Consider the following 27,999-nt stretch of genomic DNA (forward strand, 5'->3'; position numbering starts at 1 on the left):
GTTCTAACTGAGGAATTTTTTAAAAAATTTTTTTTTGCCTTAATGCAAATTACTAACTTAAGGTAGAATTTTGCCTTATTGCCTTAAGGTAGAGCTTGCCTTATGTGTGAAGGTAGCAAAACTCTACCTAAACTGCAAAACTCTACGTTGTAATTTTTTTTTTTTTTTTTTACTGAGCTGGGGTTCAAAATCGGAACCAAGAGATTTTAGCAAAGGACTAAAAATGAAATACCACCAATTTGAGAGTAAAAAATTAAAGACCACCCCTGAATAAGGACAGTCGTGCAAGTTGCCCGTTGAATTCCCATTTCTGCCTAAATTGGTCCAAAGATCCAGCCCAGCTTACATATAACCCGACCCGACCCGACCCAGGTTCCTTTCCATTTTCCACAAAACCACAAAACGAACACATCAACCCTAAATCATCTCTCCTACGCAAAATCACAGCTACAAAAATGGGTTTCGGAGCCCTAAGATCAATAATCCGACCCCTTTCTTATCGACCCGACCCGTATCCGCACTCAACTCTCCGGCGATAAGAATATCTCCGGGTACTAATCTTCATTTTTCAGTTATAATCATTTTTTATTATTGTGATGCACTCTGGATCCAAATTGGATCGAAAGTAGCAATTTAAACTAGCCTAAAGAGTAAATGAAGTAGAATTACTCTTGACAGCCAAGTTTAAGAACCCTAAATTGGAATTCAGTTGAAGAAGAGAGAAAGGAGTATTGTTTCATAGAAGAATCTGATTGAATGATTTTACAATTGATGAAACTACACTTTATAGCCTAATGAGGTTTTGGCGGCAAAGTTAGTTATAACTAACTTTGTGACAGCTCATACCCATGTGCAGTGCACATGACTGTAACTAACACTACTAATCACCTCACTAATCAACTCCTAATTACAGCTAAGCAATTACAAGAAATGTAAATGAATTAAAATGAATTACAACTAATAGAAATAACATGCACAAATTCTGGATCATATAAATACTTCCCCCTTGAGATGATCCTTGTCCTCAAGGATCAAAGTGTGGAAATTGCTGTTGGAATGAGTCAAAATCTTCCCAAGTACTATCTTCCTCAGCTGAGTTAAGCCACTGGATGAGGAGTTGAGGGACAGCCTTGCCATGCTTTTGAACTAGCCTTCTATCTAGGATTGCTTCAGGATATAGTAAAACAGGACCAGCTTGAGATTGAACCACTGGTAGGGTAACTGAGACAGGCTGAGAACCCAGCTTCCTCTTGAGTTGAGAAATATGGAAAGTAGGGTGGATTTTTGAGCCAGTAAGGAGAGCTAAGGTATAGGCAACATCACCAACCCTTGCAGTTATCTGAAAAGGTCCAAAGAATTTAGCAGAGAGCTTTTGGTGAGCATGAGGCTTCAATGATAGCTGTCTGTAGGGTTGTAGCTTGACATAGACCCAATCCCCAACTGCATAAGTTCTATCAGTCCTTCCTTTATCAGCCTGAGACTTCATCCTGCTCTGAGCTCTGGTTAAATGTAGTTTAAGAGCCCTCAATGTAGCTTCTCTAGCCTGCAAACTTCTGTCCACCATATCTAATTGAGAATCGAAGGGCAAGTAAGGTAGTAGTGGAGGTGGTGGTTGACCATACACAGCTTCATAAGGGGACATTTTAATGGAGGAGTGGTGAGTGGTGTTGTACCACCATTCAGCAAGGGCTAACCACTGGGGCCACTCTTTAGGCTTCTCACAAGTCATACACCTAAGATAACATTCTAAGCATATGTTAACAACTTCTGTCTGACCATCAGTTTGTGGATGGTATGCAGTAGAAGTTAACAATGAAACCTTTTGTAGCTTGAAGAGTTTCTTCCAAAACTTACTAGTAAATACCGCATCTCTGTCAGAAACAATGGATTTAGGCATGCCATGCTATCTAAATACTTCATTCATGAACACCTGAGCTACATCCAAGGCAGTATAGGGGTGTTTTAGGGCAATAAAATGAGCAGTTTTGCTCAACCTGTCAACCACAACAAAGATGACCTCCTTCCCTACAACTTTAGGTAGGCCCTCTATAAAGTCCATCGAAATGTCTTGCCAAACCTTGTCAGGGATAGGCAAGGGTTGAAGCAACCCTGGATATGCTACATTTTCAGTTTTGCACTTTTGACAAACATCACAGTTCCTCACATAAGAGTACACATGTTGCTTCATTTTTTTCCAATAAAAATCCTGTTGTAACCTTTTGAGAGTAGCAGTTATACCTGAATGTCCACCCATGGGGGAATCATGATAGAAGGCAACTAGGTTTTCTCTCAAAGTATGATCAGCACCTACCAGCATCATTCCTTTTCTACTTAGAATGCCAGAATGGTATTTATAGTGAGGCTTGTGACTTGAACCAGACTGGATTGTCTGAATCAGTTGATGCAGGCTTGGATCTTGAATCCAAGAAGTCTTGACAGCATCCAACAGATCAACATGAACACCAAAAATGCTGAAAAGTTGCATAGAATCTTGCTTCCTAGACAAAGCATCAGCAACAATGTTTTCTTTACCCTTCTTATAGTCAATGGTGTAGTCATAACCTAGTAACTTGACTAACCATTTTTGTTGACTAGGGGTGGTGATTCTTTGCTCCAAAAGGTACTTAAGACTATGATGATCAGTCTTAATAACAAATTGTCTACCCAGAAGATATGGCCTCCACTTTTGAACTGCAGTCACCAAGGCTAGAAGTTCTCTCTCATAAACAGAAAGAGCCTTGTTCCTCTCAGACAACCCTTTACTAAAGTAAGCTATAGGCCTGTTGTCTTGGACTAACACAACCCCAATACCATCACCAGATGCATCAGTTTCCACAATGAACTCTTTTGAAAAGTTAGGAAGAGTCAGAATAGGTGCAGAAGTTACAACTTTCTTCAGATTTTCAAATGCAAAAGTAGCAGCAGGATCCCATTTGAAGCTGCTTTTCTTCAGTAGATTGTACAAGGGTCTTGCAATAAGGCCATAATCTCTAATGAACCTTCTGTAATAGCCTGTCAAGCCCAGAAATCCCCTCAGCCCTTTTAGAGTAGTTGGTTGGACCTAATCCAATACTGATTGCACCTTTTGTTTATCCATAGATACCCCTTGTTCAGAGATGACATGACCCAAGTAATCTATTTCCTTGACCCCAAATGCACATTTACTTTTCTTAACAAACAACACCTGTGCTCTAAGAACTTTGAAAGCCTCTTGTAAATGTGTTAGGTGATCTGTCCCATTCCTGCTATATATGAGAATGTCATCAAAGAAAACCAATATGAATTTTCTGAGATGAGCATGGAAAATTTGGTTCATTAGACTTTGAAAGGTTGAAGGGGCATTTGTGAGACCAAATGGCATAACTAAGAACTCATAATGGCCATGGTGGGTTCTGAATGCAGTTTTATGTATGTCTTCCTCAAACATTCTAATCTGATGATAGCCAGATCTTAGGTCCAACTTAGAGAAATATTTAGCTCCATGTAATTCATCCAGAAGTTCCTCAATCACTGGTATAGGGAACTTATCCTTGATTGTGCAGTTGTTCAACTCCCTATAATCCACACACATCCTCCAAGAACCATCATTTTTCTTCACCATGACAATAGGTGATGAATAAGGACTGGTACTGTGCCTGATTACTCCAGTCTCCAACATTTCATCCACCAATTTCTCAATCTCATCTTTTTGGACTGCAGGATACCTGTAGGGTCTAATGTTTATCGGTGAGGTTCCATCCTTCAAAATGATTTTGTGATCATGTGATCTTGAAGGTGGCAAATCAGTGGGAACTTCAAACAAATCATTGTACTCCTCCAACAAAGCTTGCATTCCCACCTCAACCTCAGAATCCATTTGAGTACCTTCTATACTCATCAATTCTACTGTATTTTCTGTAACAGGTTCCTCCTGATACCTTCCAACTGAGATCATGCATAATTCTGCTGGTTTGGCCAGTAACTTGTCTATCCTATCTTGTTGAATCACTTTAGCAGATGGTGGTTTAATTCCTCTCAGTGAGACCTTGTGACCCATAATAGTGAATTTCATCCTTAACTTGTTGAAATTCCACATAATATCTTCCAAGGTAGATAACCATTGAATACCAAGCACCATATTGCATCCTCCTATCGGAAACACCAGCATATCTGAATCAAAAGAAACACCTTGCATCTTCCACATCAAATTTTTGCACACATAATTACTATAAACCTTATTTCCATCAACAACGGACACAGGAAAAGGTGAGATGGCAGTCAAAACACACCCCAGCCTCTTTGCAGTGTTTAAATCTAGAAAATTGTGGGTGCTTCCAGTGTCAATCAGCACATGAATTGCCTTACCCTTTACAGAAATGGTAATTCTCATGGTTCTGAAGTCATGGATACCATTCATTGCATGGACTGACACATGAGGTAATATGGATCCCTCAGAATTAGTTTCTAGTCCTTGACCAATCATGGATAAGCACTCAACAGGGTCCAATGAGACTTCCCCTAATTCAGTAATTTCTTCACCCTCCTCTACTTCCATAGAAAATAGTTGTCTCCCCTTGCTCCTCCTCTCATCCATTTTAGCAGGTGTTAGTAATTTGGCATTTCTGTAGGGTGGTTTGGGTCATATACTAGCATTAGTTTGAGGTTTAAAGGGTGCATTGGTGGATTTAGCTTGTAGGTTCTGGTTCTGGTTTTGGGGAAAAGAAGAATTGGCATGGTTTTGGGAAAAAAGAAGAATTGGCATAGTAAGATGGTGTATTATTTGAGAATCTGATCATATTTCTGGGGTTGGGATTAGGTAGCATCCTAGTAAAAAGTTGTTGTTGGACAGCAATGGTTTGTTCTTGAATTTTAGCCAAACTAACAGCCTTAGCTAAGATTCTTGGTCCTAACATCTTAACAGTTAGCCCAATCTCAGGTTTCAGCACTCTTACAAAACAACTAACAACATACTCCTCAGATAATTCCACCCTAGTTAGTAATTCATCAAAAATATCTACATATTCTTGAACTGATCCTAACTGCTTGAGTTCCTTGAAATCTCCCATTGGATCATCAAACAGCTCTTCTCCAAACCTAGCATACAAACACCCCACATACTCTCCCCATCTTGGTCAATCTCTAGTTATTCTACTTTTCATATATGACTGATGCCATTGCAAGGCTCTTCCTTCTAGTCTACATGATGCCATTTTCACTTTAGCACCCTCTTCTATATCCTCCACATCAAAAAATTGATCACATTTATACAACCAGTCTTTCAATTTTTGTCCATCAAACTTGGGAAATTCTAACTGATATTTCCTATTAGTAGCAGTTTCATACCTCTCATGTCTGCAATTCCTCACAGGTGCTGCATCAGCTACTTCAGGTGCTGCATTTCTGTCATGAACTACGGCATGTCCATTGATATTGTTTCCTCCATTACCCAGTAGCATTCTCTTAATTTCCTCCATTGCCCGTGCTACTCTTTCATCCACCATAGTGCGCATATCAGAAACTGAAGTCACAACTCCATCCATGGAGTTTTTGAGAGAATCGACTTCCTTCCTTAATTCTTGTATTCTAGTATTGTGGTCACCCATCTGTCCAGGTCAGAGAATCACATGCTCTGATACCAATGATGCACTCTGGATCCAAATTGGATCGAAAGTAGCAATTTAAACTAGCCTAAAGAGTAAATGAAGTAGAATTACTCTTGACAGCCAAGTTTAAGAACCCTAAATTGGAATTCAGTTGAAGAAGAGAGAAAGGAGTATTGTTTCATAGAAGAATCTGATTGAATGCTTTTACAATTGATGAAACTACACTTTATAGCCTAATGAGGTTTTGGCGGCAAAGTTAGTTATAACTAACTTTGTGACAGCTCATACCCATGTGCAGTGCACATGACTGTAACTAACACTACTAACCACCTCACTAATCAACTCCTAATTACAGCTAAGCAATTACAAGAAATGTAAATGAATTAAAATGAATTACAACTAATAGAAATGACATGCACAAATTCTGGATCATATCATATTGACTTACAACATTCGAGTATTTTTGGGTGCTGTTGATATAGACGAATTTAGGGAAAATTACGCTCTATGTCTACTGGGAGAAAATATTTATGTCACATAACACATATTTTTGGGTGCTGTTTGGTACGAGGGAAAATGGTTTACAAGAAAATATTTTCCTACTCATTTTCTTTTGTGTTGGGGTAGGCTAGTAGGGGGGTGCATTAAAATTTTTTAAGGAAAATATTTTTAATATTCATTGCCCTATTTTATAGTTGTTGATTTGCAACCTAGGGTTTAAGGTTTTATGACATTTTGAGATTTGGGCTTTTTTTTTTGAAACTGAGATTTGGGCATTTCGTTATGCAAATATCTTTGACTGTTTCAATTTTTTGTCTATTTTGACTTGACACAGAGTTTAAGAATGTCTTTTGAATCTTGTGGTCTTAAAGTAATGTACCAAAATGTTATTTAATCTTGTGGTTTAAGCATGCCATTTGGAAATTTGGAATTAAGGAGCTGCCAAAAAAGGAAAGAGACATCTTTTGAAACGGACTAAAAAGGAAAGTAAGACAAACAAATTGAAACGGAGGGAGTACATAGAAAGTGTCGTCCATAGGAAATATTTTAGCTTGTGAAATCATTTACTGATACCCGTTTTCCAAAGTGAAGACCCACTAGCAAGCTTAAATGTAAAAGAGCTAGCTTGAGACCTCCAGGTTAATCTTCATTTTCCTATTTTATACTAGATTTGCAACCTAGGGTTTTGGACTAGGGTTTAAGGTTTTATGCTTATTTTTAGATTTGGGCATTTCATTCTGCAAATTACTATGATGTTTTTGGTTGCTTTTGTTATTGGGTTTGTTTGGTATGAGGGAAAAAAAATTCCACGGAAAATAAGTGAGTTTTCTATCCATTTTCTTGTATTTGGTAGGCAAAGTTGGAAAATATCACTTTAAGAGCATTTACATATATTTAAAGCAAAACACTTTGAAGTTTTTAGAATCGGAGTGTAACTTCTAGTGGTGGTGGTAGGCGTGTGGGAGGTGGGGTAAGTGGGGGTGTGGGGGTGGGTGTGGAGCCGGTTGGTGGGTGTGGGTGGGGGGTTGGGGTGGAGGTTCCTTCTCTACTCTGCCAATTCTCGTGTAAGAATGTGCGCTGTTTAACTGGGAACCTCTGTTGGCCCTGCATTTTTTATCTAGTTTATAATTCAATACCAATATATTTATAATTTAATAACATATTCTGGCACAATAGTTTCAATCTGGCCCTACAGCCCCCACCCTCCCAAGAAGGAATTGAAAATGAGGGACAAAAAGGAATGAGTAGAATTATCATTTTAAGAAACTGTTTTATTTTCTTTCCATTGTAGACTACTTAGCATTCTCTTTGTTACTAATTGTACAAACAGATGTCCCTGGGTTAATGTGTTCAGATAGGTCGAGAGGTGTAATTATCTTATTCGTTATGATATTCAACTCACATGTCATGATTTTCTGCATTTTGATGAAACCCTCATGAATTGGTTTTATCATTTGTATCCATTGAAATACGGGCTACTGCTGGATAACTAATCTCTTTCTTTTACAACTCTGATGGATAACTCGTCATATATCGTGAAGATCCATCCACACACCCCTACCTGGTTGATTTGCAACCTAGGGTTTAAGGTTTTATTCCATTTTCAGATTTGGGCATTTTGCTATGCAAATTATGATTTTTTTGGGGTGCTTTTGGTATAGACAAATATCTTTTACATAGAAAATGTCTTCCATAGGAAATATTTTAGCTGGAGAAATCATTTACTCCCTCCGTCCCAACTATAAGTTGCAATTTTTTTTTTTTTTTTTGACAATGATAACATATAAGTTGCAACTTTTCTCATGTCAATTTGATGGAAAATATATCTTAAAATGTATGTCAAAGTTTGCATAGTTTGACTTTCGAGAAGCGAAATATGACAACTAATTTGGGACAGGAGTACTTGATCATTTTCTCGGGTTTAGTTGGGATTGTAATGGTACGAGATGGGGGCATTGGAACATGAGGATGTCATTTTGATGATATTCTCGAGTGTTCACATTCACAACCTAAGTTACTCGGACTCTTTGAAAGTGTTGCCGCACCCGTGTCAGATCCTCCAAAAATACACTACTTTTGAAGGATCGGACACGCACCCGATGACATTTTAGGAGAGTCCGAGTAACTTAGTTCACAACAATGTCTAAGTGTTAGGATTGTAAAGAAACTGACTTTGTCATGAAGTGATGTAAGCCACTAACCTTCTTTTGGTGGAAAACATTTTCCTTGGAGATTTTTTTTTTCAACAATTCAAACTCACCACACACTAGAAAAGGAAAACATTCCCTAAAAATAGTTTCGGCTATGATTTTTATTGACTTTTGGATTTTGACAGAGTGAAAAGAAGTTAGAAGCTTTTTTTTCTTTTGGAATTTAGGTCCGTATGCATGGGTAAAATATACTCCACGGTGAGCCTATAAGTCCAAACAATCCCAATGAAGGAAGTGTCAAGCAGAGGAATGAGAAGAAGAGAATTGGGTAGAGAAAGGCATTTATATTGGTATGTCGTTACATCTTTTGATTCCCTTTATCTTAAAGATATACATGTGCAGCTGCTATGATTATTGTCACCATTGTATTGCCTTTTTCGAAAAGACTTCCTTTCAAATATGAACCCAGCATATTTTTTCGCAACATGTACTTTAATTGGTTTTCCATCTCCGGAGGGCATTTTAATTATGCTAGTTAGTCCCCTGATTTCTGTGGCTCTTATGAAAATGTCCTGACCGAGTTTATTCTGTAGGATAAAGAAATAATTTCTTCTGTGATGAACATCAATGATGGACCTGCTTCCTCCAGTTGGTGAGACTGCATCCTCATGGCCATTCAAGTTAGTTACAAGAATTTCTCAATAGTATGTCCTCATGCATTTTTGATTAGCCAAAATCTTCTTGTTTTTGTCCTTCTGCTGGAAATTTGAGTAGAGTTTATCAATTATTTGACAGGTTATATCCAATATGCGTGTATTAATGACTGAAGACTAACAATGCAGTCAACAATTCTTTTTTGCTTGACGATGATTCTAGGTTGGATATGAAATTCTATTATCTTAAACTTGCCACTCCCTTTCTGTGCACACTCCCTTAGAACGTACTTTCGCTTATCACTGATATCCCTTGTTGGTCATGGTGCAGCTACCGTTCTCAATTGATGACCTCTCTAAATCAATGGATCAGATTGATATTGAGACATTGAACCGCCCCCGCTTATTCGATAAAATTCAGGCTTCAATTTCTTATTGCCACGTGCAGACTAATCGATCGCAATCAGGATTCAGTCCTAGGAACTTGAAGCCACAGCTTTGATTCGTGTGAGCATGGAAGTGTGTATGAATGCATTGATTAGGTCAGACTCACAAAAGGAGCAGACACGCCAGTAATTGCGTGCAGCCATTGGGGCGTACTATGAGGGGCGGTGAAGAACTATACATATAGTTGAACAGTTTTTGAAAATATATATATCTATACTAAATGTATATCCCCTGCTGCAAAGTAAGAGTGGATGCAGATACTTCTATACTAGTAAGAGGAATCTACCCGTAATGCATGAACCAGTGCCTGTTGCGTTTGTACTCTTCAACTCTATGAAATACAGAATAGAAGATCTTCAATCTTCATGCTTATGTGTATTTGGAACATTTTGAGGGTAGTTTTGAGTTGTTGATTTTCTTCCGACTTTCATATCAATTATGGAGAGAGGTTGAAAGGTCTTATCATGCATAGTGGCGCGAATATTGCTTAAAATAAAGGCTATCTATCAATCTTTTTTTTCCAGCAGGTCTTCATCTTCACACGAATACTTTTGGGATGATGTTTTTTTCGATGAAAGGCTGGTGTAAAACCATTCTTCATATACCTCAACGCCAATAATACAAGTGATTCGTTTTGTTTCTATATTTATGATATGATATATGAAAGACCTTGTTTGTGTTCATTTTGGCGATTTGTTATGTGAATTCAGATTATTATTTTTCTCGAGTGGATTAAGTTGTTGAGAGGATCCAAAGATAAGAGGAACATGAAAGCAAGTTATTTCGACTCCCACCACAACCGATATCAATGCACCAGATAGTTGATGTTTCCATTGTATGATATTAATTCCTTGAGTTTTCACGTTGTCAACTGAAAAAATTTGTAACATCATAAATTTGAAGGATTTCTTTAAATCCAAATGAAGTGCATTTTGAAATTTTATCTTGTTTGACTAGATACATAGAAGACGGGGGCAGATGTAGCTCTTTATGCCTGGTAATAAATCAACTACACCTCAATACTTGAAGATTATATGAATCCTATGTGTTCATTATGCCTTTGTTCAGGTCCTCAAAGCTGCACAGTTTGTCATATAAGGCAAATTGAGGGCTCCAAAACTAATTTTGTTAAGCTTTATCACTAACAATTGAAGGAAGAATAACTAATTTGCAGAAAAGAGGAAGAAGAAGAGAATCTCATTCATGATGAAACATGCTCCTGGAGCTGTATTACGCCTCATATAGTGAAAGCATTGGCTAACAAACTCTAGGGCCCAAGGATATTAATTTGAAGAAATCATAGGTACCAAGGAAATATTCAAGTATTGGGACAAAACTAATATTCATATCGCAGTTTGAGCATGTGTTTATTCTGTTGATGCGCACAAATAACCAATTTAATGGCTTTGCATTTGGAAGTTGGCCAACTTTTACAAAACTAGACTACTGGTCCGGAGTTCGCAAATGACCATCTAGTCTCAAGTTTTAAAATTCAAAACTAATATTCAACTCTGTTGATTTGCACAATTAGCCTCTTTGATGACCTTATGTTACGAAATTGACAACTTTTATAAGATTAGACCAGTGGTCTGAAATTAGAAAATGGCCACCTAGTCCGAAGTTCAAAAATTCAAAACAAATATTCAGATCGATCACTTGTCTAATCTTTTAAGAAATAGACAACTTTTAGATATAGGCTACAAAAGTGGCCACCTAATACAAAATAAAAAATATTAAAAATTACCGAAATATAAACCACTTTGTCCTGTACTCCAGAAATCCATCTCATACACAACTCTATTTTATTTTAGTTTTTGATTTTGTGTCATTAGTTAAGTTAATCCCACCATTACCATTGTTTAGCATATACCACAATATCATAATTAATATAGTAACTTATACACAATGAATGAACCACTTTAGGGACTTAACTGCAAATAAACAAAAACGAAATAACAATACTTAAGAGGCTATTCTCTAATTCGGCAAAGTTGCATAATGACCAACTTAACACCTATTATTCCTTAAGCCAAATTGTAACCAGGGGCGGAGCCATCCCTTTGGATGTGAGTTCGGCCGAACCCAATAGCTTTTGTCCGAATTATATATTTGTATTAAAAATTTTGTCAAATATGTAAAAATTATTAATTAAGAACCCAATAACTTTAAAGAATTAGAACCCCGAACTCACAAGCTTCGGATCCTGGCTCCGCCTCTGATTGTAACAAATTTCTTTTGATGATCATAAATGAAACTAGAATTTTTCTGAATCTCACACTTAATCAAGTCTCTAACTAGATTAAGAGAACTCAGAATAACACCACGAAAGTACCGCTAGAAGATCAAAAAAAAAAGTCACCAAATCCATCTTGAAAACTCTACGAACCATATCAAATATAAGAAAGGCTTATGGCATTGCTAAGTCACTACCAACGTATGAAAGACTGGTGGCATTTCCCAATTAAACACTTGAACAGATGATAAAGTGTATTTATTAGACACTTTCGACTCAAATTTCAAATAGTTCTTTCTTTGTGTTCTCAATTGCCCATAATGTAGAAATTTAACCACTTAAAATATGGCACTTAACTTAATTATACGAATTAGTCTCAACAAGCCGTAAAATCTTGGGCATGTTTCAGTTGAGGATATAACAACAACAATAACAACAACATACCTAGTGTATCCTATTAATGGGATCTGGGGAGGGTAAAGTGTACGTACCTACCTTGAGAGGTAGATAGGCTATTTTAAATGGTTAACTTATCTACGTGATTGGAAATTGAGAGCACGCGCAAAATATGAACCGGAAGTGTCTAATAGAAACAATTTATCATGGTTTCAGGTGCTCAATTAGAACAAGCCATAGTTGGAGTGTCTAAATGAAATTTGAAGGGCTGCCTATGTGTTAAGCCTTTTTTCTTTTATTGATAACTAAGAAATAGTAATTCTATGTCGGTACCAAGGATATTAATTTGAAGAAATCATAGGTACCAAGGAAATATTCAAGTATTGGGATAAATAATAGCTGAAGCACAAAAAACCACTAATAAGAAGATAAACGAACATATGAAAGGCTGATGGCATTTCCTTTTGTTTCTTTGGCTTAATACATAGACAGTCCTTTAAACTTGTCAACAAATTTCATTTAAACACTCGAACTATAGCTTGTTTCAATTAAACACTAGAATACATGATAAAGTGTTCCTATTAAACACTTTAAGTTCATATTTTGCGCGTGTTCTCAATTGCACATTACGTAGATAAGCTAATCACTTAAAATATGACACCTTATTTAATTATACGAATTAGTCTCAATAAGCAGTAAAACCTCGGGCATGCTTCAATTGAGGATGATATATATAATTAAAGGAGATGACATATTTTAAGTGGTTAACTTATCTATGTAACGTGCAATTGAGAACACTTTATCATGTATTCAAGTGCTCAATTGGAACAAACCATTAGTTTAAATGTCTAAATGAAATTTGGAGGCAAGTTTGAGAGGTTGTCTATGTGGTGGTCACTACCCAGTGTAATCCCACAATAGTGGGGTCTGGGGAGGGTAAGATGTACGCAGCCTTACCCCTACCTGGGTAGGGAGGCTGTTTCCGATTGACCCTCGGCAACCCTCCTTCTTTATCCGGGATTGGGACCGGCAATGTGAGCGAGCTCACACAGGCGGAGTTAGAGGTTGTCTATGTGTTAAGCCTTTTTTTTTTTTGATAACTAAGAAATTCATAGTTACCAGCTCAAAGTCATTGTTTAAATAGCAGATTTGTTTATAGGAACTCGTGGCACACATCCGTTTTACTATCTTTACGTCTTTTGGCTTATTTTTGTTATTTTGGCTTAAAAATAAGTACTTAAAAACACTTTTTATCTTATTTAAACACTATAAAAATGCCTAAAAGCTATTCTGGCTTAAAAGTACCTCAAATAAGCCAATCCAAACAGGCTTTATGTCTCGGCCAAGGATATTAATATGACGAAATCATAGCTACAAATGTTAACACAACAAGGGAAATATTCAAGTATTGAGGCCAGATTATAGCTAAAGCACAAAAAATCACTAATAAGAATAAACAAATTCAAATTAGTTTGTACAAACCTTCGCGAATAAGAAAATGCACCGCTAGTTTTTTTTGGCTTGCTCTTGTTTTCATACGTTCATATATATACTGCTTTCGTGCTTAAAGTCTACACAAATTACAAGACAAAAACTATAAAATGTACTGTAGCAATCTTTCAAAAACAAAACAAGGTCCGTTCATAATTCATAAACAAGGCCAATCCCATTTGTTCATTTAAGAAGTAAAGGAGATAGGCAGAAATAGAGAGGCATCACAAGCCCTTGTTTAGTATGAGAATTGAAACTCTGAGAGAATAAGCGTGCCTGCGATATGTAATTTAGAAATAGGTTTGTATTTAAAAATTAAAATTTAAAGCCACTAATACATAATTAGGGATAAAAAAGTAATTTAATATAAATTTATTAGATTATCAGTTTAACCATTAACTAAATCCTTAAAACCGAAAACCAAACCGATGACCCAATAAAAAATTTACAAAACCGTTTACAAACCGTTAACCCAACAACCGATATCGATAAACTAATAGTGATTTTTATTGGCTCGATTTATCGGTTAAACCGATTTTTGCAAACTCCTAAATGGGAGATAGCATTTACGATGAAATAGTCGAGGTGAGCCAATATAGCCAAGACACCACCCTATTGAAAGTATTTTTATTTCACAACCACCTATTCATATTCGCATCAAAATCCACTTAGAGCCAGATAAAGCATGCCTTATTAAGATGTTTACAGTTTGAACTTTAATACTCTATTAATTTTGAAAATATATTAATCATTTTACCACACTACTCATAAAATCTTTTCGTTATGTAGTATATATTTTCACTTCAAATGTTTATGATTGAATTATTTCATGAAATAACACTAGTGTTGCCTTCGTGCAAATAAACAACAAAAAATCTAAAGGAACAAAAATAGTGGTCTTGAAAATAAAAGAGAAGAAAAAAAGGGCTTTTAAATGTCGATTTGACATTTCAAAAAGGTTTCATTATTTGGAAATGAACCTAATAAATTCATGTTTAAATTATGTATGTCAAATTGTCAAGTCACCTACTCATGTTATTTTGAAATCATTTCGCTTAAATTTAAAACAAATTATATTGAAAATCCTTTTGAATTTTACTATAATTCATACGAGTTAGTAAAAAATAGTAAAAAATTTCAAATTAAGAGATTATTTTGGCTACATTAATGGTGTTATCTCGACTTCTTTATCATAACGATTAACAATCCTGGTTCAAATTATTTTAACAAACCATTAGCTAATGCATATTAAAAGAAATCGTTAATTATTACTTTCTCAAAAGAGTCATTGCATTTTACCCATTCTCTTAAAAAATGGAGATTTATATAGCCGATCCTAACTTATTTGGGTCCGGGACATAGTTATTGTTCTTGTTATTACTTAAAGTGTCTAAATTGAACTTAAATGACGTTCTTATATAGACAGCATTAGCATTTAGTTTAAGTGGAAATTATGTAACTATTCATAATAGATTCCAACCTTTCAAATACAAATTTCAACCTTACAATACAGATATCTTTACAAATTAACTGTTAAGAACTAATGACTAATGACTGTAAAATGCATTTCCTCAACTTTATTCTTGACCCAATATTTTGGTCATGACCAATGTGCACAAATGCAAAAATTCGAGATACCGAGTTCTTGAGAATTGAAGCGTCAAGACAGAAGAACTGGAAAAATCGAGGGGTCGGGTTCCCTCACCATACCTTGTTGATAAGAGGAACGCGCATAATGACATGCTTGAATTCAAAGCTTCATCTGGTTTATAAAAGTCCTATAGAACTCACTGCACAACGAGAATTTCTCTTCAAAAACAGTCAAATCAACAATCAGTATTCAAAAACAAGTATCATTACCAAAATTCTCATTCCAAAAACAGGATCATGGCCATATATACAGGATAAGTCTTCCAATATAGGAAACTTAGACAAAAGTTTTACCAACTAAAAGTCATATTAGCTCTATATTGCTGGCTAACTCGGTTAAAATGTCATTAAACTGTACTAAAAAGAGACTCTCCAGTCGATGTACTGCAATAATCCAGTTAACCAAACTATATCATTTACAATTAAACTTGGAAAACTCAGGCCGAATTTAAATTTCCTGCCCTTGCTTTCTCACTTTGCTTGGGCTATTCTTGCGCGTATTGATTCAGCATTTGATACCTTGCTAACACTGCAACAAAAAACAAAAATAATCACATCAAGCCCCTTAGAAGACAGCACATAATACTTAAAGTTCGTCAAGCACTGAGGTGAGTTCAAGATTAAACCAAAAGCAAACGAATGATTTGTTGTGGGGGGTGGGGGGGGGGGGGGGCAAGCAAGAATTAAAGCTTACCGCAACAGAAGATCACCACTAGAAGAAAGCTTTTCGGAAATCCATTCAGGAGCTATTTCTTGCAATAACCAGAGTTGCTCTTCAACTTCTCCTGCAAAGAAAGGAAAAAAAATAAGGTTAGAAGGAGCTTCATATTGTCAAAGTGTGCAAATGATTATGAACCGAGACTTATGTGCAAATGATTATGAACCGAGACTTACTTTTATCAGCAATATCTAGATGGCTCGAAATCACTTTGTGCATAAGCTCCTCTTTAGTAATCACAGAACGTTTCATCGATTGAAATAGGAAGTAAATCATGTCGAAAAACTTAGGCAAGCTCGAAATCATTTTCTTCCGCCATTTCGCTTGGGATATGGCTGGATCATTCTCCTCTAATGCCTTCTGCTCTTTGTCTCTAATCTGCAAATCCGTGAAAAATTAGCACACTAACCTCAAATAGTAGACCAAGAAATATAGATATCCTAATTTCTCAGTTCAAAGAATCAACTTCTTATATTATTAGCAAAGAAATGGTGTCATGTAAGAAGTGTCTTACCGACTGTAGAAGATTCCCATTAAGAATGTCAAGGATTTCATCATCTGCTGTAACTTTTGAACTCTTCACAGGAGTATCAAAGGTCAACAACCTACTAGGAGGAGGCCGCCTAGCTAGCTTTATTGGTGATTCGGTTGACTCGCCATCTGGACTCATATAGCATCTCTTAGGAGGTTGGATCGCAGGCGTAGAAGCCATCAATTTTGCTGGAGTAGATGTAAATTTTGCTGGAGTACTTTCAGTACTTATGAAAGACGAACAATCTTCACCCTTCGTATTTTTTAATGGAGTTGATGATAGTGGAGATGGTGGCAAAGTAACAGAACGAACCCCTCCTGTTGAAAGCAGCTTAGAAGGAGTTTTATTGACAGCTTTAGAGGTGTTGGTGGAACAATTAGCAATCTCAGGTTCCGCGCCAATAGATGCTCGATAAGAAAAAGATTTCCTAAAAGATTGAGCCAGGTGAGATACAGCTATTAGCGGCTTCTGCATTGGGCTGATTGGCGTCTCGTCTATCGACTGTGGGCCTGCAGGACTTGACGAGTTTGTCAAGAGCTCTTGTTTTGACATGCCGAATGCTCCTGGTAATGCTTCCTCAGGAATGTCATCTCCCTGGAATTCAGAAATAGCATTTGTTAATAACATTAGTTTTGCAGAAAAAGCAAAATCTCTTAAGTATAGCCTGCTCTTTTCAACTTCTTTTGGAGGAATTCAGGGAGCAAAGGATATCAGGCAGTAAAAGGGACATCCCAACCTAATTTCATTAAGGGATAATTACATTTTTGGACCGCTCTAAAACATAATAGCCCATAAATGTATATGTTTTGTATATTGAGTATAAATATACATAAAATATATATTTTGTGTATACATTTTGTATATTTTGGCTAGAGCCCTTTTATTAACAACATTAGGTTTTGCTAATCAAGAATGTATTGCATGAAAAGAGATATCAGAATGTCTGGAGGGTTATTGGTAAGATTCAAATTAAAATTATGTCTCGCAGAGCTAACTTAATATCTCAAACTATGCTGATGATTTCAAGACGACATAGGTTTAACTCTATAGACACTAAATACACCAATCGGGGCCAATTTGGCCTTGAGAATAACAAATAATGTACTCGCGACATATCATTGCAATTGCAAAGCAATTTTTCTAATTGTCAAAGCTAGCACAAGTTAAAAAATATGTCTTACCTCAGGGTGGGATTTAAAGAAATCCACAATCCGATGGTGGAAGACGTCCCACAGTTGCACATTGCCACTAGAGGATTTCAGCTTCTCATCAACTTCAACTCCGTTAGCATTTAATGTAATATGAAGATCGGGCTTCATACAGCTTGTTCGTTCATCGAACACAAGCATCTTTTTTACCTCAATTGCCTCGGGTAAAAGAAACTTTATCTGTGCCAAGTGATTGTAAGTAAACTTCCTGCACAATCAACACAGCCACAAAATGAGCAATAATTCATAGCAAATCATCAGTAAATGCATTCACAGTTCAGTTTTCATGTGTTCTTTGATTTGCATAAATAGCCACTTTTTAATGGCAAACTGGCAGCTATTTCAAAATTAGACCAGAGTTGTTTAAAAAGTATTTAGATGACAATTTGAGCACGTACATACTTTGCGGATTTGCACAAATAGTTACTTTTATGGCCTTGTATTTACAAGTTGGCAACTTTTACAAAATTAGACAAATCATCAATAAAAATGTACTTTCAAAAATGTCAGTCGCATACCTATCCGTTAGACACTCCACTTTTGTACTAATGTTTGTAAATGTTGTCGAAGAACCCTTCAACTTCAGCAACCGAATCGAATTGGCCATTCTACTGAAGAATTCAACCAACAATTCATACCTATACAAACACATCAATGTTAAAACCAAAAAACAAAAAAAAAAACATTCCGAAAATCCCAGCACTGAAAATCTGAAAACAAGAACATGTGTAGCTTTGTGCCAACGATTTAAGCGCACGTTAAACTTGATGGATTCAACCTTTGATTATGAATTGAAACATATTATACTCTCAACACATAGTACTATTAAAATTAGAGATTCAGAATTTAATATTTGCCGAAATTTAAGTGGTTTTATATATTTAATAAATGAATTTTTTGCATCCTTTGTTTATTTTTCTCATAAAATTCTAGATCCGTCTCCATCCAATAACATATACTGTTGAAACTTGAAACTATGAATTTAAACAAATTATATCTCAACATAATATATTACACCTATATAGCCATATTACTTTTGAGATTAGGGATTCAGAATATATACAACCCAATATAATATATTACACCTATATAGCCAAATTACTTTTGAGATGAGGGATTCAGAATATATACAACCCAATATAATATAGTACACCTATATAGCCAAATTACTTTTGAGACGAGGGATTCAGAATATATACAACCCAATATAATATATTACACCTATATAGCCAAATTACTTTGGAGATTAGGGATTCAAAATATATACAACCAAACATAATATATTACACCTGTATAGCCCTATTTTCAGTTTACATTCGCATAATCAACTTTTTTTGTTCGCAACAGTGCATATACACACGGTATACAACATTATACGACACTATACAATATTATACACTCATTGTAAACAATGTGTCCACCTTGTATAGAAGGTGTATAAGAGGTGTTTTAAGGAAAAAAGGGGCTAAACTGGGTAAATATTCTTTCCCGGTAGACAGCATAATTTTCCCTATTTGCTGAAACTTAAGTGTTTTTATACATTTCCGTTGTTTATTTCGCTTATATCACATAGATCCAGATTATGTTGTCGAAGCATGTTTCATGTATCTTAGTTAGTTACGTTTCCAGTTTCCTAGTTAGTCACTTATTTCCTTGTTATTTGAATTTCCTAGTCAGGTTCCTATTATATAGGAACAAGTGAATGTAGTGCCTTAGCGGGTTAGTAGGTTATTTCTCTAAAGAGAGGTTGTAACTGTGATGTTAGTGGGGTTATGGAATACCCATGTAATTCCTCTGTAAAGCTTAAATAAGGCTAGACTTGCTGTAAATATTATCTATGTTGTTCTCACTACAACTTCTTTCAGTTTTCATTGTTTATCAGTGGCATCAGAGCCCGGTTAAAAGTTGTGGTGAGGTTATACTTTCAGGAGTAAAAGTGCATCAGAGAGGAAGAGTGTGTCGGTTCAAATTGCTCCAGAGAGATGGCTTCCGAAAACTTTGTCCAGGCAGCAGTTCCACGTTTTGATGGTCATTACGACCATTGGAGCTTGCTAATGGAAAATCTTCTAAGGTCTAAAGAGTACTGGCAGGTCGTCAGTGAAGGCGTAGAGGAGCCAGAAGTTGGTGCAAGACTATCAGACGCCAAGAAGGCAGAATTCGAAGGATTACGGCTTAAGGATTTGAAGGCCAAAAATTACCTGTTTCAAGCAATTGACAGGACAATTTTGGAAACAATTCTCAACAAGGAGACTTCCAAAGAGATTTGGGACTCTATGAAGGCAAAATATCAAGGCACAGCAAGGGCAAAGAGGCAGCAGCTTCAGGCACTTCGTTCAGAATTTGAAACATTTCGAATGAAACCAGAGGACTCAGTCACTAGCTTTTTCTCAAGGCTTATGGCAATCATCAATAAGATGTGTGTCCATGGAGAAAAGATGAAGGATGTGGCAGTGATTGAGAAGGTACTTCGCTCAATGACACCAAAGTTTAATTATGTGGTGTGTGCAATTGAAGAGTCTCGGGATCTTGATAAGATCTCAATTGATGAACTACAAGGTTCTTTGTTGGTTCACGAACAAAATATGACACACCAAGATAAAGAGGAGCAAGCACTCAAGGCCTTTGTCCACAGTTCTTCTTCAACGGCAACTGCAGACCGAGGAAGGGGAAGAGGGAGAGGAAACAAGGGTTACAGGAAGCCTTCTCAGAAGCCAGAAGATGTGCATTCTGCTGACGCTCCAAGAAGTTTCAAAGGAAGAGGGAGAGGTCGTATTTATCAGCCCAAAGACAAGTCTCACATAGAGTGCTACAGATGTCACAAGTATGGTCATTATAAGTCAGAATGTCATACACAATTACGCAAAGAAGGTGGTAAGCAAGCAAATCTTGTTGAAACTGAGAAGGAGGTAGAAGAACCTTCTTTATTGATGGCAGTATGTCATCTCGAGGTAGAAACAAAGCAGAATCTGTGGTACTTAGACACTGGATGCAGCAACCATATGTGTGGAGATAGGTCTGTGTTCTCTTATTTGGATGAAACTTATCGTGACAATGTGAGATTTGGTGACAACTCCAGAATCTCGGCTATGGGAAAGGGAAAAGTAACAGTCCAAACTAAAGAGAATTCTGTTCGGACTATCTCTAATGTTCTTTTTGTTCCTGAGTTAAGGACAAACTTACTTAGTATTGGTCAGCTTCAAGAAAAGGGATATGAGATCTCTATAAAGAATGGAGTTTGCAGGATTTTCGATGAGCATTTGGGTCTGATAGCGAAAGCCAAGATGACTTCCAACAGGCTGTTTCTGCTTTACTTGAACAATAGCTCTCAATCTTGTTTTGTGGTGAGCTTGAAGGATAATGCATGGTTATGGCATTTCCGCTTTGGTAATCTAAATTTCAATGGACTGAGGACTCTTCAACAGAAAAATATGGTTGAAGGTCTTCCTCAAATCAAAATTCCTTCTCAAGCTTGCGCAGACTGTGTTGTTAGTAAACAACAACGAGATTCGTTTCCGCAAGGGAAGGCATGGAGAGCAAAGGAAGTCTTGGAGCTGGTCCATTCTGATATATGTGGACCAATAAAGCCAGCAACAATTGGAGGTAAAAGTTACTTTATTACATTTATCGACGATTATTGTCGAAAAATGTGGGTTTATTTTCTGGAAAAGAAATCTGAAGCGTTAATGGCTATTAAGAAGTTTAAAGTGTTTGTTGAAAAGGAAGTTGGTAGTCCAGTTAAGATCCTTCGGACTGATCAAGGTGGAGAATATAATTCACAAGAATTTGTAAATTATTGTGAGGCGCATGGCATCAAAAGGCAGCTTATAGCAGCGTACACACCACAACAAAACGGTGTTGCTGAACGGAGAAATCGCACTATTCTAAATATGGTGTGAAGCCTTTTATCTAGGAGCGGTGTTCCAAAGGAGTTCTGGGGTGAAGCCGTTAGCTGGAGTACTCATATTTTGAACAGAAGCTCCACACTTGCTGTTCAAGATACAACACCTGAAGAAGCATGGAGTGGAAGGAGACCAACAGTGGATTATTCCAAAATATTTGGTTGCATAGCATATGCTAAAGTTCCAGACCAGAAAGCAAGCTTGATGATAAAGGTGAAAAATGTATTTTTCTTGGTGTTAGTTCTCAATCAAAGGCTTATAGACTTTATAATCCTTGCACAATGAAAATTATCATTAGTTGTGATGGAATATTTAATGAAGAAGAATTTTGCTCTTGGAACGATGAAGAGAACGGAGAGGTGCAAATTATTCCTGCAGATTTTGATAGTAATGAGCAATCTCAACAGTCTGTAGAGGATGAGCATCAACCAGCAGAGGTGGCTGAACCTGAATCTTTACCAACAGCAGAAACAAATGATTCTCAGCAGCAGGACAAACGCAGTAGAAGAAGACCTACATGGATGAGTGACTATGAGGTATATGACGCTAACTTATCTGAAGATCCACTAGTTCATCTAGCTTTATTTTCAGACTGTGATCCTCCAACTTTTGAAGAAGCTGTTAAAGAGTCAAAATGGCGAAAAGCTATGGATGATGAAATATTTTCCATAGAGAAGAATAATACTTGGGAGATAAATAAGCTTCCAAAAGGGCACAAGACTATTGGCGTCAAGTGGGTTTTCAAGACGAAGCTAAAAGAAAATGGTGAAGTTGATAAATACAAGGCGCGTTTAGTCGCGAAAGGCTACAAGCAAGAGTTTGTAGTGTTGATTATAAAGAGATTTTTGCTCCTGTTGCAAGGATGGACACAATCAGGTTGGTTATTGCTTTGGCTGCACAACACTAGTGGCCCATCTTCCAATTGGATGTCAAATCAGCATTCTTACATGGAGACTTGAAAGAATAGGTATTTATCGATCAACCTCCTGGTTATGTGAAGAAAGAAAATGAGCATAAAGTGTATAAGCTGAATAAGGCTTTATATGGACTAAAACAAGCCCCTAGGGCTTGGTATGGTCGTATAGAAGCTTATTTTTTGCGGGAGGGCTTTAAAAAGTGTCCATATGAACACACTCTTTTCGTCAAGACGGGAGAAGGAGGAAAATTGCTTATTGTGTGCCTTTATGTGGATGATCTCATTTTCACCGGAAATGATAGCTGTGTTTGAAAAGTTTAAGAGGTCTATGATGCAAGAATTTGATGTCGGATTTGGGAAAGATGCATTATTTTCTTGGACTTGAAGTCACTCAATCTGCTGTTGGAATATTCATTTGTCAAAAGAAATACGTTGGAGAAAATTTAGAGAGGTTTCAAATGGAAAATTGCAATTTTGTGTCTACACCAGTAGAGTATGGTCTGAAGTTGACAAATGATCCTCAAGGAAGAAGAGTGGACAGCAGGTACATTAAACAAATTGTGGGGAGTTTAATGTATTTGTCTGCTACAAGACCGGACATCATGTATGCTGTAAACTTGATTAGCAGGTACATGGAAGACCCAAAGGAGATACATCTTCTTGTTGCTAAGAGGATTTTGAGGTACTTAAAAGGTACCATGGAATTTGGGTTGTTCTACAAGATGGGAGATAAGTCATCTTTAATTGGTTTTACTGATAGTGATTTCGCAGGAGATCCTGATGATAGAAAGAGTACTTCTGGTTTTGTTTTTATGGTCGGTTCAGCAGCTATTTTGTGGTCATCTAAAAAGCAACCAATAGTCACATTGTCTACCACGGAGGCTGAATATGTTGCTGCAAATTCATGTGCTTGTCAAGCAATATGGTTAAGAAGAATTCTTGAGAAGCAATATAGTTATGTTTCCAGTTTCCTAGTTAATCACTTATTTCCTTGTTATTTGAATTTCCTAGTCAGGTTCCCATTAAATAGGAACAAGAATGTAGTGCCTTAGTGGGTTAGTAGGTTATTTCTCTAAAGATAGGTTGTAACTGTGATGTTAGTGGGGTTATCGAGTACCCATGTAATTACTCTGTAAAGCCTATATAAGGCTAGACTTGCTGTAAATATTATCTATGTTGTTCTCACTACAACTTCTTTCAGTTTTCATTGTTTATCATATGTAAAATCCAAAAAAAAAAAAATTGTAAAACAAAACACTTATTTTTCTGGTAGCTGAAATTTTAAGGTTTATACATTTAGGGAAAATACCAATTTACCCAAAATGGCCCATATTTATAATATTACCCGAAATGGCCCTTTTATACATTATTATACACTTTTATTCAAGGTTTATACATTATACTTTTATACAAGGTTTATACATTATCTAAAGTAAGTATATAATGTTGTATATCCTGTGTATAAACACTGTTGCAAAAAAAAAAGTTGGCTATGCGGATATAAATTAAAAAATATATGGCTACGTCAGTGTAATATTTCATGCTGAATTGTATATTATTGAAATTATCCCCATTCAATAAACTTAAAATAGATCCAGATTATATAAAATCCAAGAAAAAAAAAGAAAAAAAAAAGAAACACTTACTTTTCTGGTAGCTTTACTGAATCTACATGCTTCTTCCCTTTAGCTGAAGAAGAAGAAACTCTAACTCGGGTTGTTTCACCTGGCGGGTCGGGTCGGGTTTCACATCCCGAGTCGGGTTCGGTTTGCAGAGCTTCTGTGCGGCTTGTCGGATATCTTTCAATGAAAGTGGTGCTCCGATTACGAGTCCGGCGAGGAGCAGTGATTGGCTTCTCGGGTGTTTTGGAGCTCCATGGATCCATAGATGGAGCCCCGGTAGATGATGCATCATTCGGGTTGGATCCGATTTGGAGTTTCTTCTTTGACTTGAATGTATGTAATATTGAAGAAGGTTGAGTAGATGACTCCATTAATTAAAAAAAATAGATTAACAAAATAAATTAAGAGATCTGTTTAAGCTAAGATTAAGAAACTGATGACTATTTTTTTATTTTTTTTTTGGCAGAGAGTTGCAGAGGGAAATGTGAAGAGGTACTATATGTAGTAGCATTTTTCTGGCGGGAAAGATGCTGACGTGGCTATTACGCCAGGTCAGAATTGACGCTAATTAGCGGGAAAGCTGAGGTGGGGCTGATGTATTTACCTGCCACATAAGATTTTGGCGCGAAATTTTATTAGCGGGAGAGGCTCATGGGCTGTACTTTGAGAACCTTGGATTGTTGCAATTTGGGTCATTTACACTTTTGTCCTATTTTGTGTTGGTATTTAATTTTGTCCTTGTAACAAATAATTTTTTTCGGGAAAGATATTGTTCATCTATACTCCGCTTACTTTTATGCTCCTAAAATTATTTATTCGAAATATCCCAAAAATTATGATACCAATATGGTATAAAATATACTGTGATAGTATTATGTTCATTTATTCAAAACACATCTTTTTCTAAAAAAAAAAAGAACCTCTATAATATCATCATTTTATAGACATATACTGTGATAGTATCATGAAAAATTGCTTCACTCCTTCAATGAAACACTTCAAAGACATCCATAATACCATCATGGTATATACATATACTGATATGGTATCATAGAGGACTAAAAGAAGGACTCAAGTAGTCCTCCATGATATTATACTGCGATGGTATTATGGAGGAAGGATATTGGGCGAGGGGTTTTTTGGGTAAATATTTTTTTTGGTTGGGTAAGAAGCGAAATTAGTTTAGAAGGGGGCGTAAGCGAGTAAATATATTGTATTTTAGCATATTTTGTATTGTTTTCCTTAAATTTATTGCGGGACATAAATTTATATTTTCGCATAATAATAAGTTATGTCGGAATGAATTTTGCCCTTAAACAACTTATGCCCCCACTAGAAATAAAGACTTGGTATAGGTTGTTACAATTCTTTTCTTCATTTATTTCTCTTTTTAAGTAACGTTTATTTTATTTTATTTTTATTCTTAATTTATTGAAGCTAGATTTACTAAATAATTAAATTTAGTGTAATTGGTAATAAATGAAAGAATTGCATCTGATTTGTAGATGTTTGATAGTATATGGACTACAATTATAGTCTATTTTAAAAATAAAAATAAAAGAACTTATAAAATCATTTTATATTTTCTGAAAGTTAATACTAATAACACGTAATTGATGAGAAGTTGCAGAGCTATGTAGTAGCATTTTTGGGTGGGAAATATGAGGTGGATGCTGACGTGGCAACTATGCCAGTCAAAATTGGTGCCATATAACGGGAAAGCTGAGGTGGAGGCTGATGTGATTAACTTCCCATGTCAGATTTGGCGCCAAACTTTCTTAGCGGGAAAGGGCCATGGGCCGTAACTAGTGGAATGTAATTTGCCAAATTGGTTTGTTACTAGTAAAATTATTTTATTCATTTCTCTTTTTATATTGTTTGATGTTTGTGACCGGTACAAGTATTTTCAATACGTATTTCTCTTTTTATACTTATTTATTTGAAGCTAGCTTTACTTGTGGAATTGGTAATAAACGAAAGAATGGTCTATGATTTATAATATTTTGCTATATATGAATTACTTATATAGACTTCTTTAATACAAAATAGATTAATCTTGATATAGATTCTTGACCCTGCTCCAGCACTTGTTTCGCACTCGGACAACTTGGTTCCTAGAATAATCAATTGGTTTAGCTGCTTCGAGTATTTTTGAATGTTTAGCTTTGGACAGAAGAAGTCACTCCTTCCATTCTAATTTGTTTGAACGTTAACCAATTTGGGAGTCAAACAACTCTTTCTTTGACTACGATTTTCTCCAACTCTTTCTTGTATTGTGAATTGTTAATTGTGCAGACTTATAGTATTTTTTATGTATTTTTCAAATATGTAAATTTTATTATAAAATACTTGAAAATTTTATATTTAAAATTAAGTCAAAGGAAAACTTGTATGACTCACAAATTGGTCAACCTTCAAACAAATTGGGACGGAGGGAGTATGATTTGGGATTCCAAATCATGATTTCAATTTTAAAAAAAAATGTAAAACTTGACCTAAAAGTTTATACTTTGTAAAAAAAAATTATAATTTTGTAGATATATTTACCAACAATTTATATCAAATATTAAACGATCTGCAAGTTGGTAGTATATTTATAGCATATTAAAGAGTAGTTACACTACAGTACATGTTCAATTTTTCTTTTTATTGAACTAAAGTTTGATCAATTGATGTTGTATTTTTTAGAAAGGCCTTATAGTAGTGTATTAATTTTGTTATGAATTATATTTTCTCATTTGGTAAGATTGTATAAGTTTGATGGTTTCACAACTTGTGGGAATTTTATGTCTATGAGACAAAATACAATTTAAAAAATCCAAATTACATGTCCAAAAAAAATAAATTCAACTTCAAATCGTCATGATTTCAAATTATTAATTTCATATCATGTCCAAGTGACTCCTTACTTTCTTTTTGTCTATTTTTAAAAAGGTATTTTTTTAATTGCAACATTCATATTCTGCCATCATAAATTTTTAAGATTCAAGAAAATGTTAAATTCGTATAAAGGGTTCAAATGAATATTAAAATGGCAGGCCTTAAAATTTGAACCTGGTCTAAACTAATTTTTCAATTTTTTTCCACTAAACCAAAGAATACCTTATCACACGCTAGTGGTAAAATTTACTCACATTATATTGAGTGCTCACACCAAATAAGTAGATACATAACATGTGTTTGCACATAGAATACTATCATTTTATTATGGTAAATTAATTTATATTTCCGCTTTATTAAATTAATAAACCACAATAAGTTTAATTGGTTTGATGTAAACATCGGTATGAGTAAGCATCTGCTCAAACTTGCTATGTCACTCCCTATACACCTTTTTAGTTTAAAACATTATGATCAAATATTCTTTATATTTTTAAAATTCATCAATCAAATAAGACGAAAAAATGGAGGGAGTAATCTCCAAAAGAAATGAAAATCGTGACTGCAGGAGATAGTAACACAAAAGGCCACCCAACTATGAGTAATGATCTTCCAAGTTCATGTTTCTTTGTTTTGTAACAATAAAGTCACTCAACTTTTCTTATATCACATCAAAAGTCACTCAATAAATATTTGGCCAATCTATATATAATATAAAGCTAGGCATACAGAAGGTGATGTGGCACCTCTCTATGACCTAGAATCATATTTATCTTTTTTCTCCTTTTTTGACATTTTTCTCTCTTCTTTGGTTTATTTTCTCTTCAACATCATTATTATTTATTTAAACTGCAATTAAGGATATGTCAGCATTGAATTTTAAGGTGAATAATCATATATTAATAGCTTTATACGGTCATTGTGCAAAGTGGGTATATGGAGAAGGAAGAGATTTAAATGCCTCAATTATCACATATGTTACTAATCCACCATTTCCTCTTCCCTCATTGTAACTGTAGACATGCATTGATAGTGAGAATTGAGAGGTTTGAGTTTAGGATATATAGTAAATGTTTATAATTTTTAGAGTCTCCAGAACATGACACTCAAAAAGATAAAAA

General features: G+C 35.7%; 1 protein-coding gene, 2 long non-coding RNA genes and 1 pseudogene across 4 annotated transcripts in view; 3 read left to right on the forward strand and 1 right to left on the reverse strand.

Moving 5' to 3' along the window:
- The first annotated feature begins 379 nt into the window (after window positions 1-379).
- Window positions 380-27,999, forward strand: part of LOC132605645 (uncharacterized) — a 37,183-nt gene continuing 9,563 nt past the window's right edge. Inside the window, exon 1 of the long non-coding RNA XR_009569275.1 lies at window positions 380-551. This is a non-coding gene — a long non-coding RNA (uncharacterized LOC132605645). The remainder of the gene's footprint in view (window positions 552-27,999) is intronic.
- Window positions 6,426-9,953, forward strand: LOC132604925 (uncharacterized). 2 transcript variants are annotated; one of them, XR_009568931.1, is made up of 5 exons: window positions 6,426-6,721; window positions 8,461-8,583; window positions 8,827-8,937; window positions 9,029-9,109; window positions 9,218-9,951. It is a non-coding gene; the product is annotated as an uncharacterized LOC132604925 (long non-coding RNA). The 2 variants fall into 2 exon arrangements; XR_009568932.1 differs by lacking the exon at window positions 6,426-6,721 and adding an exon at window positions 7,135-7,672 and having other exon boundaries at window positions 9,218-9,953.
- Window positions 15,293-24,453, reverse strand: LOC132605641 (CDT1-like protein a, chloroplastic; annotated as a pseudogene).
- Window positions 22,265-23,489, forward strand: LOC132604926 (secreted RxLR effector protein 161-like). Its single transcript, XM_060318283.1, has one exon. The coding sequence runs from the start codon at window positions 22,721-22,723 to the stop codon at window positions 23,426-23,428; it is 708 nt and encodes a 235-aa protein (XP_060174266.1). The 5' UTR covers window positions 22,265-22,720; the 3' UTR covers window positions 23,429-23,489.

The sequence above is a fragment of the Lycium barbarum genome, chromosome 8 (genome assembly GCF_019175385.1).
Source record: "Lycium barbarum isolate Lr01 chromosome 8, ASM1917538v2, whole genome shotgun sequence".
Lineage (NCBI taxonomy): Eukaryota > Viridiplantae > Streptophyta > Magnoliopsida > Solanales > Solanaceae > Lycium > Lycium barbarum.